Source organism: Colias philodice, chromosome 14, assembly GCF_061535455.1.
Source record: "Colias philodice isolate Cphi_HAF_F1 chromosome 14, ilColPhil1 Martin Lab GWU primary, whole genome shotgun sequence".
Lineage (NCBI taxonomy): Eukaryota > Metazoa > Arthropoda > Insecta > Lepidoptera > Pieridae > Colias > Colias philodice.
In genome coordinates, this window is record NC_143099.1 from 1397771 (window position 1) to 1412425 (window position 14655).

At 35.8% G+C, this 14655-nt stretch overlaps 1 protein-coding gene across 1 annotated transcript; it reads right to left on the minus strand.

Moving 5' to 3' along the window:
* Positions 1 to 755: 755 nt before the first annotated feature.
* Positions 756 to 14347, minus strand: LOC149482649 (cAMP and cAMP-inhibited cGMP 3',5'-cyclic phosphodiesterase 10A-like). The gene is made up of 15 exons (XM_089703466.1): positions 13918 to 14347; positions 13457 to 13555; positions 12980 to 13182; positions 12460 to 12633; positions 12053 to 12201; positions 11166 to 11335; positions 7403 to 7536; positions 6987 to 7105; positions 6362 to 6599; positions 4037 to 4192; positions 3396 to 3497; positions 3068 to 3145; positions 2728 to 2826; positions 2146 to 2315; positions 756 to 936 (listed from the first exon to the last, which is right to left on the minus strand). Exons 1-15 carry the CDS (start codon positions 14231 to 14233, stop codon positions 810 to 812), a joined length of 2334 nt encoding a protein of 777 aa, XP_089559592.1. The 5' UTR covers positions 14234 to 14347; the 3' UTR covers positions 756 to 809.
* Between the last annotated feature and the right edge of the window lie 308 nt (positions 14348 to 14655).

Sequence of the window (14655 nt, forward strand, 5' to 3'; positions counted from 1 at the left end):
TGAAAATATATCGACAAAAGCATTTGAGTCACTTTTTTTACTGAGGTAGGTTTTGTCGAGTATTGTGCATAAACAAAAGCTCACTTATTAAGCGCGTCACACACGGTGAAGATACTATAATATTTTATCTTAAGATACTGTTATATTTTATATCACAGTATCTTAACGCATCCGGTATCAGCGTTCGGACCATCATTTTTCTGTTTGTCATTGCGTACTAAGACTCCTGTAGAACCGCCATCCTGTTACAAATGACCCGGGTCATTTGTAACAGGATGGCGGTTCTACAGGAGTCTTAGTACGCAATGACAAACAGAAAAATGATGGTCCGAACGCTGATACCGGATGCGTTAAGATACTGTGATATAAAATATAACAGTATCTTAAGATAAAATATTATAGTATCTTCACCGTGTGTGACGCGCTTTAGAGTCCGACTCGTGACTCAAATAGTGGATACCAGGGCATTAAAATTCGAGTTTATAAATTTCAAGCAAAATGTAGTTAACTAATATTATGGATGTTTATCTTTTTTAATTTAGTCCAGCCTTTCGCATTCCCATAAATTGTTATAGCAGAAAATAATAGCTTTAATCCTGCTAATATTATAAACGCGAAAGTTTGTAAAAATGGATGGATGTTTGTTATTGTTTGACGTAAAAATTACTGAACCAATTACAATGAAATTTGGTATAAAGGTAGCTAAAGACCCAGAATAAAACATAGGCTTCTTCTTAGATGAAATAAAACAAATGTTTCACAAAGTTAATTAATTTATTTAGTAAAACATAAACAGTTTAGATAAGCAACTAATTACTGCTACTCTCAGTCTTGATCTGGAAATGTCCTCGACCAGGTTTAGGAACCGAATCTTCTTGGCGCCAAAGTTTTTGACCGCGAATTTCAATTTCTTCATGCCACGCCTCTTGAGTTTTTCTGTAAAATAAATTATTGTATTAAAACTTTATAAATTGAATTTAATCAGTAAAAATTTAAAGTACTTAGTGCTTTCATACATTCTAAAACTTATTTTTATTTCTGAAACCTTTATAAGTCTCATTTAATATGGCGCGCGTTTTGATGACAGATTAAAAAATTACAATAGTCAATAGTATACTTATATAGGGTTTAGCTGAAAGTGGTAAATAGGGATAGAAATCACAGACAAAAATATGAAAATAGATATGGCAGCTTTTTACTTTCTAAAACAATTTAAAAAACTCACACACACACAACATTTCCACCTTTCATCTCATTTAACACTAGCTGGGTCTTCTTCTGGTTTTAGCGTGATGATATATTATAGCCTATAGCTTTCCTCGATGAATGGGCTATCTAACACCGAAAGAATTTTTCAAATCGGACCAGTAGTTCCCGAGATTAGCGCGTTCCAACAAACAAACTCTTCAGCTTTATAATATTATTAGTAGAGATATGATATAGCAACATCCAAAATCTCATTCGTAAAATAAAAATAAAAACCATAGACGCAACTTTTTGTTTTTTTCTCACAGACCCCAGTACCTTCACATTTCAAGAACCCTTTAACAGAAAATCACTTTCAACATCAACCTGCAGTTGTCCAACAGCACGCTGGTGTTGGGGAAGACGCTCTTTGTAGCCCATGGACCGCTCTTTGTAGCCCATGGACCGCTCTTTGTAGCCCATGGACCGCTCTTTGTAGCCCATGGACGGCTATTTATAGCCCATGGACCGCTCTTTGTAGTCCAGGTTATAATATCATACAATCTCTTAACATTGACCTGCAGTTGTCCAACAGCACGCTGGTGTTGGGGAAGACGCTCTTTGTAGCCCATGGACCGCTCTTTGTAGCCCATGGACCGCTCTTTGTAGCCCATGGACCGCTCTTTGTAGCCCATGGACGGCTATTTATAGCCCATGGACCGCTCTTTGTAGTCCAGGTTATAATATCATACAATCTCTTAACATTGACCTGCAGTTGTCCAACAGCACGCTGGTGTTGGGGAAGACGCTCTTTGTAGCCCATGGACCGCTCTTTGTAGCCCATGGACCGCTCTTTGTAGCCCATGGACCGCTCTTTGTAGCCCATGAACCGCTTTTTATAGCCCATGGACCGCTCTTTGTAGTCCAGGTTATAATATCATACAATCTCTTAACATTGACCTGCAGTTGTCCAACAGCACGCTGGTGTTGGGGAAGACGTTCTGCAGCATCATGAGGCAGGGTATGACCACCACGGAGAGGAACTGGATCTGTTCCGCGGGCTGGTTGGCGCGGCGACGCCGGTCCATCATGCTGAGGGGAGTGTAGCCCATGGACCGCTCTTTGTCACCCTGGATAGATGTATTTTTTGTTATATTTATGGATTGTAAATAAACATTTAGGGAAAACATGTTTTTTATGCAATCAATTCCAATATTTCCTATTCTATCATATTATCCTATTTCCACAGATAATAAATCACTATATAGTATAAAACAAAGTCGCTTTCTCTGTCCCTATTTCCATCTTTAAAACTACGCAAAGGATTTTGATGCGGTTTTTTTTAATAGATAGAGTGATTCAAGAGGAAGGTTTTAGTAAATAATTTACATATTAGGTTTTAGACAAAGCGGGCGAAACCGCGGGCGGTAAGCTAGTTATTTATATAAGAGTAAGGAAATAAAATCTATATGTAGTAAATTGTAGCTCCTTAAGAATATATAATACCGAATATTTCATATTTTTTCGAATCATAAACTGTACCTGAGCATAAAATTCCGCATACACCGCCTCAGCGATCGCCTTCGCTACACCAAAAGGCTTGCATGATCCAGACAGATCGCTTGTTGTCATTAATATACCCTGAATATTAAAGAAACAATAAGTTTTAAATTATAGCACATAATATTATATTTTATTTTTATGTATTTAGTTGTATGATTAAATTTTTGGGTGATATACTTTAAGTAGTAAAAAGAATTCCCAGTATTAAAAATATTGCAAAAATTTAAAAAAAAAATGACTAAGTATAGAAATCTTAATAAATACTTCCTCTATTTTCCGAATTTACATGAATATGTTTAGATAATAATAAATAGAATACCTTTAGCATTCGTCTATGAGAGTTATTGGTCCAGTCGAAAGCTCTCTCAGCTAATAAGGGCGTTAGTTGCGCGCGTAACTGCAAATTCGTTTGAAACAAAGTTTTCTTGTTATATTTATTTTTTACAATAATAAATAATTAGTGAAACCGTTAATATTATAATTATATATATTGTGTTAACAAACTAGAAAACATAAATCTAAATACATACATACTTTAAAGACAATTTGTCAAAATACCTACCGAAATTGCAAAAAATTAGTTATTATTTTTCAAAGATATAGAAAATATATGTGGTATAATAATAATACACAGATAGTATACCTACTTGGAAGTAAATAGCCAAATCGGTGCATAAAATGTTGTATTTCAATTCAGTCATAATCCGCGTCCTGTCCGTAATCGAGAGCTTCGCCAGTAGATTTTTATCCTGTTGGTATCAGAATAAATGAGTTAATGAGTTATAAAACAATAAAATATATATTTCCAGTAAATAATTTGCAAAAATAGATTAGTTAGATTACTTTTGATGCATTTTCGTTCTCAAAAAGAAATTAACTACGAAAATGAGCGTCAGGGTAAAATCCGCGAGTGCGTTATGTTTAGATACTTACTTGACTATTTTTTTAGAGAATATTTTGTCTACTAAGTACTTAAATTTCGCACAAAAATGTTATAACGTCGATCACCTTGTATAACCACATCTATACTACTATTATAAAGCTGAAGAGTTTTTTGTTTGTTTGTTTGAACGCGCTAATCTCGGGAACTACTGATCCGATTTGAAAAATTATTTCAGTGTTAGATAGCCTATTTATCGAGGAAGGCTATAGGCTATAGGCTATATATCATCACGCTAAGACCAACAGGAGCGGAGCAATGCGGGTGAAACGGCGCGGCACAGCTAGTATAATATAGTACTATACACAATACTGTATACTTAACCAAAAACAATTAAAATAGTCTCACCTCAATAATCTTCTTAGCTAGAAAGAAATGGTGGTGCTCTAACGTGGAAGTTCTGTACATGCGTGCGAGGGGATGTTTCGATATTTGCAGGTAGTTGTTGTTCAGCCCGGGGTGGTCCAGGTCGTGGCATAGCCCGGCCAGCATTAGCGCTGCCGTCTGCGTCAAACGATGTCACGTATTTATTTTTTATTTATTTTTCATTCCAGAAAAAAAAAAACACTTTTTTGTTTGTTGCCAGATGTTCCTTTTTTATAGTAGGGGAGGCCAAGAGGGGATTTTGGGATTTACTCGAGCGCGTCAGATTACTATAAGGGACGGTACCTTAGCTATTCATTAGTACCTCTAGTCAATATGAGCAGTTATGGTTGGTGGGTGCGCTCAGGGGACCCGCTGGAAAATTTGAATAATCCATAATTCCCTAAGGTTGAGCTCGAATCGTCAGATAAGCGAAATGGGGACTTCTTATATTGTAATTAACCCCCCCATATATTAATCTGACGCGCTCGAATAATATTACTTTAATTTTTTACCCTTTCTTCATAGCGATTAAATCGCCACTTAAATCGTCAGATTAACGTATACTTTTTTTCAGTGACGTCCTGGAGCATGCAAAATATCAATATCTAACGCGCTTGAGTATTTCCAAGTCAATTTTTTTTATTCTTAAATTAAAAAAAATCAAAAAACCCTTCCCCACCGCTAAAAGTGAAAACATTATAGGACCTTTTTTTCTCGCTATGGTCTAATCTACCAATTCTAATAAGTTCCCGTGACGCTCGAGTAAATCCACATTTAGCATCCTGGGCTCCCCTACTATTATAAATACATCTTTCTTATACAATTTACACTACATTTTAATCTATATTTAATACTTAAACTTACAACATTATATTTCAATGGCCAGGCGGCAGGCATTCAATCACCGCTATATGATAATCTATCACATCGTTTTACCCGCATTGCTCAGCTTAGCGCAATGATATATAGCAAACTAAATTTCCGCCCTCGTTTTCATAGAAAAACTCACAAAGTTCCCGTTCTTGTGGGATTTCCAGGATAAAAAGTAGCCTATGTCTTATTATGGGTCTTTAGCTACCAACGTACTAAATTTCATTGAAATCAGTTCAGTAGTATATCCGTGGAAGAGTTACAAACATCCATCCATCCGTCCTCACAAACTTTCGCATTTATAATATTATTATCTTAGATTAAGGGTGCGTATAAAGCAAAATTACCAATCTTCTTTTAGATGATACGTGTAATATTCAAGACCAAATCTAAAAAATAAAATATATATCAAACTAGATGATATGTTCAACGATTCTGTTCAATCAAAAACATAAAATATTAAAATTGACTCGATAAAAAAAATCACCAAGTTAGCTCTAATTTTCACACTTTTACGTTTTCTACTTGACATGGTAATACTTATTATGATTTTTTTTTTCATAAACAATTATATTAAAACATTTGCAAGATATTTGTCAGAGCATTTTGTGTAATTACTTTTAGTTTTGGTTTTATCTGCGATAAACCACTTTTATCGTGACAAAACCAAACGAGAAAAAAAGAGCGCCAAAAGTGGTTTATTATATTATCGAAAATATTTTCTACGAAAATACGACGCCATTCAGGCGTCGTATTTTCGTAGAAAATATTTTCGAAGTAAAGGAGAAATTTCGATTAATACGATACTTAGTGATGGTACGTGATCCCAGTGTCTTTCTTGTTTTTTGTTGTATTATTTTTAAATAGTTTTATGACACAAATAGGCATTTTACTTCAGATTTTGTTCAAAATCTTTATAAACTATCAGTTCGCCCTCTCCACACAATGCTTGTGACACGACTGGTTCGGGTACGCCGAATTCGGCGTACTATTAGTTGCCGCATTTTCCAAGTACGCCGGCGGTATCTAGTCGTAGCGCGCGCGCGGAGACCAATCCATAATCTAAGATTATTCTATATGTAGTAGGATATGTTGACCCGACCTGTTAGTAATGTTCATGCAAAACTTGAAGTAAATCCATGCAGTACTTTTTGAGTTTAGCCCAGACATAGGCCCCCCCTACATGCAGACAAACAGACAAAACTTCTAAAAACTATACGTAAGTTAGTGTGATGTGTTTGTAAATTACTGTATTGCGTAAATGTGTTAGTTTGGTGTATTTGTAAGTTAATGTAGCGCGATTGTAAGTTAGTGCGTTTCATTTATAAGTTAGTGTGGTGCGTTTTTAAATTAGTGTATTGCGTATATTGGTTTGGTGCGTTTATAAGGTACAAGAATAAACGATTTTCTTACTTATTTTTTTTTACAAACACTCACCTCAACAAAATCAAAATAACCCGTATTATTAACGAGTATCAAGTACATAGTATGCGTAAACAGAAACGCATGATCCGCGTTGTGGTACGGATTGTGTCGATAGCACTGCAGTACGGTAAGTGCAAAGTCAGCGAGTTGGTGTCTCTCGAAGTTTCTATCTGCGAATGTTTCCACAAACATGTAGCAGACCAGACCGGCCATGTCCTCTTTGGAGCCGTCACTTATGTGGTAGTCGAAGCTGCGAAGATTTGGGGCTTTTAAATCTATATGTGTACGGAAAACTGGCAGATATCAACGTACAACCTATACCCGCGAAATTTTAAGTTATAATCAATTCTTCTATGTCGAATTTTTTTTGGGTTCGATTCTTTTTTTCTTTATACATTTCTGAAAATTTTAGAGTTTAAGAAAGGATTTTCAGTTTATAGGATGTATCATCACAAATATTCTAGATGCCCAGCAAGTACTTTAGTAAGTTTAGCTACTGTAATGTAAATGATGAGTGTGATGTTATCAGACGACATTGTAAAAACAAGTATAATGCAAATGCGCAAAACACATATTTAAATAAGACATTTTGATCACTACAAGAGACAATTATCAAAAAAAGTAATGTTAAATATACCTTCTGAAATTATTAGGAGGAAGGACAACTCCATTGGTTTCCATTAGTTCTTCCAAGTCATGTCTACAGGGTAATAGATGCATGCTCATTAGATTTGAGTAGACTTCATTAAGATTCTCCTGAAAAAGGAGTTATTTAAAAATGGAAAATTTGTTTTGGATATTGGGGATCATTAGGGCTATTTAATTTTTTGAAAATCGTTGTTCTGTAAAAATTATTTTAGTACTTTATTAGTAACTTTAACAAGTAAAAGTCAGTTTTACTGGCTTATTATAGTTTGGTAGTGTATATCCGAAAAAGTAAATCATATGGTTAGCTTTTTATACAGATACAATGAACCTTTAGCCAATTAAATTCTATACTTTTTCGAAAACTTATCTATGAAATACGCAACTATTATCAAAAAATGCACATACATGATAAACTTTCCGTATTTGCATATTATAGAAGTGCACAATGAGCGAGCAATAGTTCACAAACACGTTGAATATCTGCTCATCATCACTATTGAACGGGTGGGCGTTTGTTTTGTTCGTCAGTTGGACGACGCCTGGAGATAAAGGGATTTATGTAATGACTAGGAACATTAATTTTACTTGGGATTTGGTTTTGAAGGACTAATAATTAGCTAGGCTATTTATTACCAGCATGATATTAAAATGGTTAAATTACAACGGGTCACCATGAAATTTGACTTTGATTGCAAAGCATTAAATTTCGTAGTTTAGGTCGTAATTAGACGGAAAAAAAATATATGGCATGAAAAACTTTGCTTTTGTGCTTAGAAGACTGATTGAAGGAAATTTTAAAAAATCTCGGATTTTAATTTTTGATTGAAAATAAAACTATTGAAATAAAAATGTTTATTATTTTTATTAAGTTTTACTATCAAATTAGCTTACAGAAAAGTGGAAAATAACTTAAAAGTGCACACTTTTGCTTTTTCTTTTATATTCATAGCTACTTTCTCTCAATAAACCCCAAATATAGTCGCCCATCATGTTTTCATTGTATTGGCCTTGATAGCGTTGTTCAAAATTCATGATGTCCTGATGGAAACGTTCTCCTTGCTCTTCGGAATAGGCTCCCATATTGTTTTTAAATTTATCCAAATGAGCATGCAGCATATGTACTTTTAATGACATCCTGCAGCCCATGGCCTTAATATTTGTAATTGGAATTTGCCTTACCTTCCAAACACCTTTTACAATATCTACAAGCAACATGTGGAGCCCATGGCTTATCTTGATTCCGTACAGGACAGTCAAAATATGCTTCATAGGCTTCACAGAGAACGTGAGATGTCTTTAGTTCATATTTCACGTCTCGAACTTTAATAAATTGACCACATATAAAACAAAATGCATTAGCATCGTATTTGCACTTTCGTGACGACATTTTAAGTTATTCTGGGCTTGTAAATAATACAAATTGGTTGTTTATCACTCGGGTGCCATCTAGCGGCACAGTGTAAACGTTAATATCCCACTCTCACCACGCGGTCTTTTTAAAAAATTAAAATTTATGAAAAAATTGAAAAATTTGTATTATTATTATAACTATCACAAAAGCAAACTTTATACCGAAAAAAGGTATTTTCTTTTCGTTTTTGTGCATAACTAACTGGAAAATAATAGTATAAACTTTAGGACAAAGAACGAAAATTTTTTTGTCGAGTCGTGTTATCTGTACCTAGTTTCTGGCTCTACAGCGCTACATATACATATAAAAATGGCTATTGGCTACGACACAGACATACGAATTTACGAAGCTCTTTTCGTTTTGAAATAAGTATTATAAGATATACGTATTAAATAAATTAACAATATTTAAATAAATGATAAATCAAATAAGTGAATGAATGCTTATACAGTGTTGTGAGGATTTTTCGTGACGCTCTTCTACTTCTAGCATACCGCGCGATAAGGAACTTCGTTCCAACATTCAATCATTTTAGGACATTAATCAGATAGAAGCAACAGGTTACCAGGTAATACCACACCCCGGACACTCCATACAAAATTATCGTTTTGACAGTCACACTGTAGAGACTGCAAATGTGTGTGTTAATGCTTTATGGTTGGCACATTTGTGACTAGCGTAAAAAAATTCGCGTTTTTCTGATGACATACATCCGTAAACAGCACAATATCTAACCATTTTCTACGAAAAACGATAATCACAAATCCAAAATAATAAAATTACTTTAAGTCAATTTGATTAATGTTGTCAATATTCGTTGCGTATCGTCCTTGTAGAAAAATGCGGATCTCGATATCGTCGGATATCGTCCTTGTAGATTATTGTTGCATATTGGACAATTTTGCGTTGTGTAATTGATACCTTTTCCGTTTTGCGATGAATTATTATAGTTGCTAGCGAATGATTTAAATAAATGCGATTTCTGGAATGCTTTAGGATATGCTGCTTGTGTTGGTTTTTGAGGGTGCTGGAATGTTTTAGGTGGATCTTGCTTGCGCTTAGATGATTCTAATGCAGTAAATTTCATCTCGAGGAAACTTAGAAATTCTTGCAGTGTTGGTAGCTCTCTAGGATTTTTCAATGACTCGATGTAATCGTTATGAGTGTCGGTATCTAATTTAAGCGCTAAGATATGAACGATCATCGGGTCCCACGTGCTTGTATCAACACCAAGGTTTTTGATGGCATTCAGGCATTCCTTTGTCGCGTCGTGCATGTTTTTAATTTGTGTGAGCGATTGCTGCTGCATGTTGGGTAGGCCTAAAATAATATTAATATGAGATGTAAAAATAAGCTTTTTATTCTCGTACCTGTGATTTAATATTTCCCAACAGGAAGTATAATTTTGTGAGCTTATAGATAAATGCTGTATGAGGCGTTCTGCCTCGCCTTTGATCTTACTTTTCAGATACTGCATTTTTTGTGAATTTGATAAGGAAGGATTAAGATGAACAGCTTCGTTGAATAGATTTTTAAAAGATACCCATTGCTGATAGTTTCCATTGAAAATCGGAATGTCAACTTTCGGTGTGATATTTTCTCTGTGAGAGACTGACCAGAGCTTTGTGTTTATTGCTTCTTTAAGGTTGTTGAAAATGCTTTCGTGGCGAGTGAAAGAATTCTCATATTCAACGTCTTCCCCGTCCAAAATGCTGTCGATTTCCCAATGAAGGGAGTCAATAACGCTCCATCGGGAATTTAACTGCTGAAGGGCATCCTCGAATTTCCACTTAGTGCATATTTTTTCAACATCAATACTTGTTTATGGAATAATTCATCAAGTTTGCTCGATGTAGCTTGCGATTTAAATGATGGCTGAGGATTTAAATCCTGTTGCTGCTTGCTTGTTCCCGGCTGAGACAATAAGCCAGGTGTTGCAGGTGTTATAGGGCTTTCCTTGCTTTCCGCTGGCAAGTGCCGCATAATGTAAGAACGGGTTTCATAATAAAAATCGGCCGTTCGCTTATAAATGTTATTGCTAAAATATTCATGCGATTTATCATCATATTCACATATTTTAATATGATTGCATTGAAATTCTTGCCAGTAAGAATCTAACACACTTAATCGCTTATTAATATGAGCCGGGGTCTTGCGTTCGACACCGTCTTTTTTAAAATTGATTTGGAGCTTTTCTATCGCTTCGATGATCATGTTTTGGCTAGCTACTAGATCTTCCATGATGAAAATGCTACTTCGCTTCGATAGATAGTATAAGTAAAAACTAAAAAGCTGTGGACTCACCGCTGCTGCTGGAACTTACGTGGCAGTTCCCACTACACGAGTTATGATTTATCACACGCGAATGGGTCCTGCTTACGGTTAAGCTCGAAGGACCATAAAGATGTACGGACTATGGTTCGTACACCTGGGATGCTGCTGCTACTAATGAAACTAAGCTGCTAAATAATATGATTTTATTGCTATGCTGTAATGAGTTACATACGTACGCGGCTCGCGACATTTTAATGTGAACTAACGCTATAAGTATGTAAATGAAAATGCTGTGATATACAAAAATGATGATTTTGCACTCTGTGCGGTTGCACCGTACACCATTTATAGCTTGATCGTGCGGGGTGAGGTAAGTGTTTAATTTTGGCGGGAGGCGGAGAGTGTCCGTTCTGTAGCGTTTAGTTACTATTATGTATTCTGTGGTAATACCTCAAATCATGACAATATCATCAAAAACCTCACCAATAACCTTGTCCTTATCCATGATAGGGGACACGAGACAGGATCTAACCACAGTGCCCGTGGTGGGATCGATCTCTTTATGGAATCTCGGGTCGCGATAAGCGTCGCGGATATTTAGAGATTGGCCTGTACGCGCTACTAGACCGGCTGACGTTTGTTCTTGTGTCAGACTGGAATTTCATGGGTTTTGTAACGCCTTAATAAATAAATAATAAATATTATAGGACATTATTACACAAATCGACCTAGTCCCACAGTAAGCTCAATAATTAAGGCTTGTATTGTGGGTACTAGGCGACGATAAATATAATATTTAATAAATACATATATAGATAACACCCAGACCCAAGAACAAATAATTTAGTTCATCACACAAATATTTGCCCTGACCGGGGATCGAACCCGGGACCGTCGGCTCAGTAGGCAGTTACTTTACCACTGCGCCAACCGCGTCGTCGAGATAATTTGTCCCTATATGGTACTACTTTATTTATGAAAATATAAGTTCATAAAAGAGGTTAGGGAAGTACAAAAGGTATATTATCTTCTTAAAGTTGAGAAAAAGAGGACAAAAAAGAACGTGTATGCCGAGCACACGTGTCAGACGAGAAACTTATTTGGCAAGATTCAAAAATACCAAAATCGTCGCCTTATTCCATGACGTGGCGGTATTGATATGAATCGACCTTGAAATTTTCCTATCAACGCGCCTTAAGAAGTTTCTCTTCAAAGAGAGTTAAATATTTACGCATATTTATGCAGTTCGGTCTCTACAAGTTGCATATTAAGCATCATCAAAATCCGTTCAGTTGTTTTCGCGTGAAAGACAACATCCATTCATTCTTACCGACTTTCGCGTTTATAATGTTAGGAAGATATTGGCTTACTTCACTTTTACTTTCTTTCTCGGCATTGTGGATTTCTCCGAACTCCAGCCATCATCCCACATGTCAGCTTGCAAATGTTCACCGATGTGATCCCTGTCGATTATGTAGAAACTGCTCCTCATTGCACCGATGAATGATTTTATCACAGCCTGTAAAATGAACGAGGCTTTTGACAGGTAAAGATAATATCTGTACAGAACTGAGCATGTCTTCTGGGTAAGAGCTGCAGTTTTTATTTTTCCCATAAATTTTAGAGCTTCTATGACTAAAAATACAAATATCACTTGCTAAACTACCTACGAAAACTAGGTAAAAAAGATTATCGAAGAACTTATAAGTTCCTGTTTGCGAATGTGCCAGAAAAAACAAGTAATAGTTTAAAATAATATAAGAACAACATTTCTTACAAGCATATCCGTCAGCATAGTATCAATAGACGCCAGATCGCAGAAATAGTTCTGCAGCAAAGCGCGAAGTTCGTTATTGAGGTGCGCAGTCCGTTGCAGCGTGATCCGAACCTGCGCCTGGTGGACAGCTGCACCGGCCCAGCAGGCCACACTCACTACTGTGTAAATTACGTTCTGGCGGACAGATTGTCTGTTTAGTTCCTAACTGATACAGGCAACTTCATCTGCTCATAATGCTATCAGCTATACGATTCAAATAAGGATAGGCATATCGCAGAAATAGTTCTATAGCAACGCGCGAACTGCGAAATAACTTAGGTTCTGGCGGGCAATTTTTCTGTTACCTAATTTACAATTTTTTCCCGATTTGCAATATTTTTAATTGATGCTCAAATTCTATTGCTATTAGTAATAACGTAATACGCCATCCTCGATAAATGATGTATACAACACAACTACTTAGAAGAACATGTAGATGAACACCTTATTACGAAAGCTCTGTAAAGCTAAAAGCCCTTACATGGTCATACGGCTCACTGGTAGTCCTATACAACTCCAGTACCGCATAGCAATCACCATCGGGTTTAATCACAGGCATGCACAGTGCAACCTTCGCGTCTATCCACTTGAGGCCTTCAGCAAAGCGCCTGTCGCGTTGCACATCGTCTATCACCAAATATTCCTTGGTATAGGCCACGTGGGCTGATGCTATTTTACCCTCCTCTGTTAAGGATGCGTTATAATAGAAAAATGTAGTTCAAATTTGAGGGTATTTACTGGATATGAAATATAACTATATTAAAGCTCGTGTGGTTGGTTCGAAATTTGGAAAAAAGACGGTAGGTATACGGAATAAGGTGACAATTAAAGTATTTTGGTATGTTTATGGCAATAGGAACTTGATTGCACTTGAAATAAACAAAATAATAGTGTTCAACAAAATTTATATTCACCCGCAAAAATATAAAAAACATTTACGCAAAATTAGTGAACTAACCAATTGGTATATTGACTTCATGTCGTTCAGGATTCTTCGTGTTTTGAGTCATGAGAACTATTTCATTTTTAATCGTGTCAACGATATACACAAACACACCTAGAAGTAAAATATCATACTGTAGGTAATATTTTATACCTATGTTTTCCCTATGAAATTACGCGAGATAAATGTATAGTCTTTGAAATAGAATTAAGCGCAATGGAAAGGGATCAATGATGTTTTAAAACGGTAACGGCCGTTTATAATCCGCGCTCTTTCATTCTCTCAAATAAAACAGATTACATCTCGCTCGCTCGCCTACACAAATCAGGCAATTACCTGACTATGGTATTGGCAATTCTGGAGCATGTATAACATTAGCAAGCTATTAACGTTAAATTTCGATCTTATTATCATTTGCCTCTTACGCAGGATTTAGGAACGTAATTTACATTGAATTAAAAAAATAATGGACTAACCGGAACTATTCGTAATAGCCTTCAAAACATTCGCTGTTTCATACAACAGTGAGTCCAAATCGACCGTATCCTCTAAGAAAACAGTGAATCTATTTATATCCAAATACGTTCCTGGTTTCGCTTCCTCTTTAACATCTTTTCTTTCAATTTGAGCGTATGGTGCTATAACTCGTCGCGTTACTTTGTCCAATTTATCAGATGGCACCAGAAAATGTGAATGGACCTTTGATACATTATGCTTTATTGCTTCTTCGCTCTGTTTTATTGTATCGAGACGACTTTTGACTGATTTCACACTACGCGGCATTGGATCCATGTTAATTATAAGTTGTTTCAATCAATGATATTATAAATTACCTACTTTCGATAAAATATCAGAGATTTCAGTCTTGCTTTTGAAAAGATTGACAAGCCCCTGACACTAGTTATGTTTTTGTTTGGTTGAGCATTACCAACATAAATGCAGAGATGAATAGATTTTACAGTAATTTAAATTTAAGGAATAATTCGCATATTGCAATACGCATATTACTCCAGTCAGTCTAGACATTCAATTCACAATAATTCCAAAAGTTTTCAAACTTCGGTCAAGTGAATGGTACATTGGGACGACAATAAATCCCATTTTGCAACCTTGTCCGCAGTCCGGAACTGCAATTAAATTATTTTTTGCTGTATGGTCCTGAAAAAAATTCCAAAAGTTCTGCAAACTTGGGGAAGTTTTCGATATAATATTTC

Bases quoted from the DNA above. Each gene is read 5' to 3' on its own strand.
- LOC149482649 (XM_089703466.1), bottom strand. From the start codon at position 14,233: ATGGATCCAATGCCGCGTAGTGTGAAATCAGTCAAAAGTCGTCTCGAT. The intron at 12,202-12,459 runs GTAAGAAATGTT...TTCATTTTACAG, and splicing joins CTATGCTGACGGATATGCTT to GCTGTGATAAAATCATTCAT. The intron at 2,827-3,067 runs GTATTCTATTTA...TTTAATATTCAG, and splicing joins CTCATAGACGAATGCTAAAG to GGTATATTAATGACAACAAG.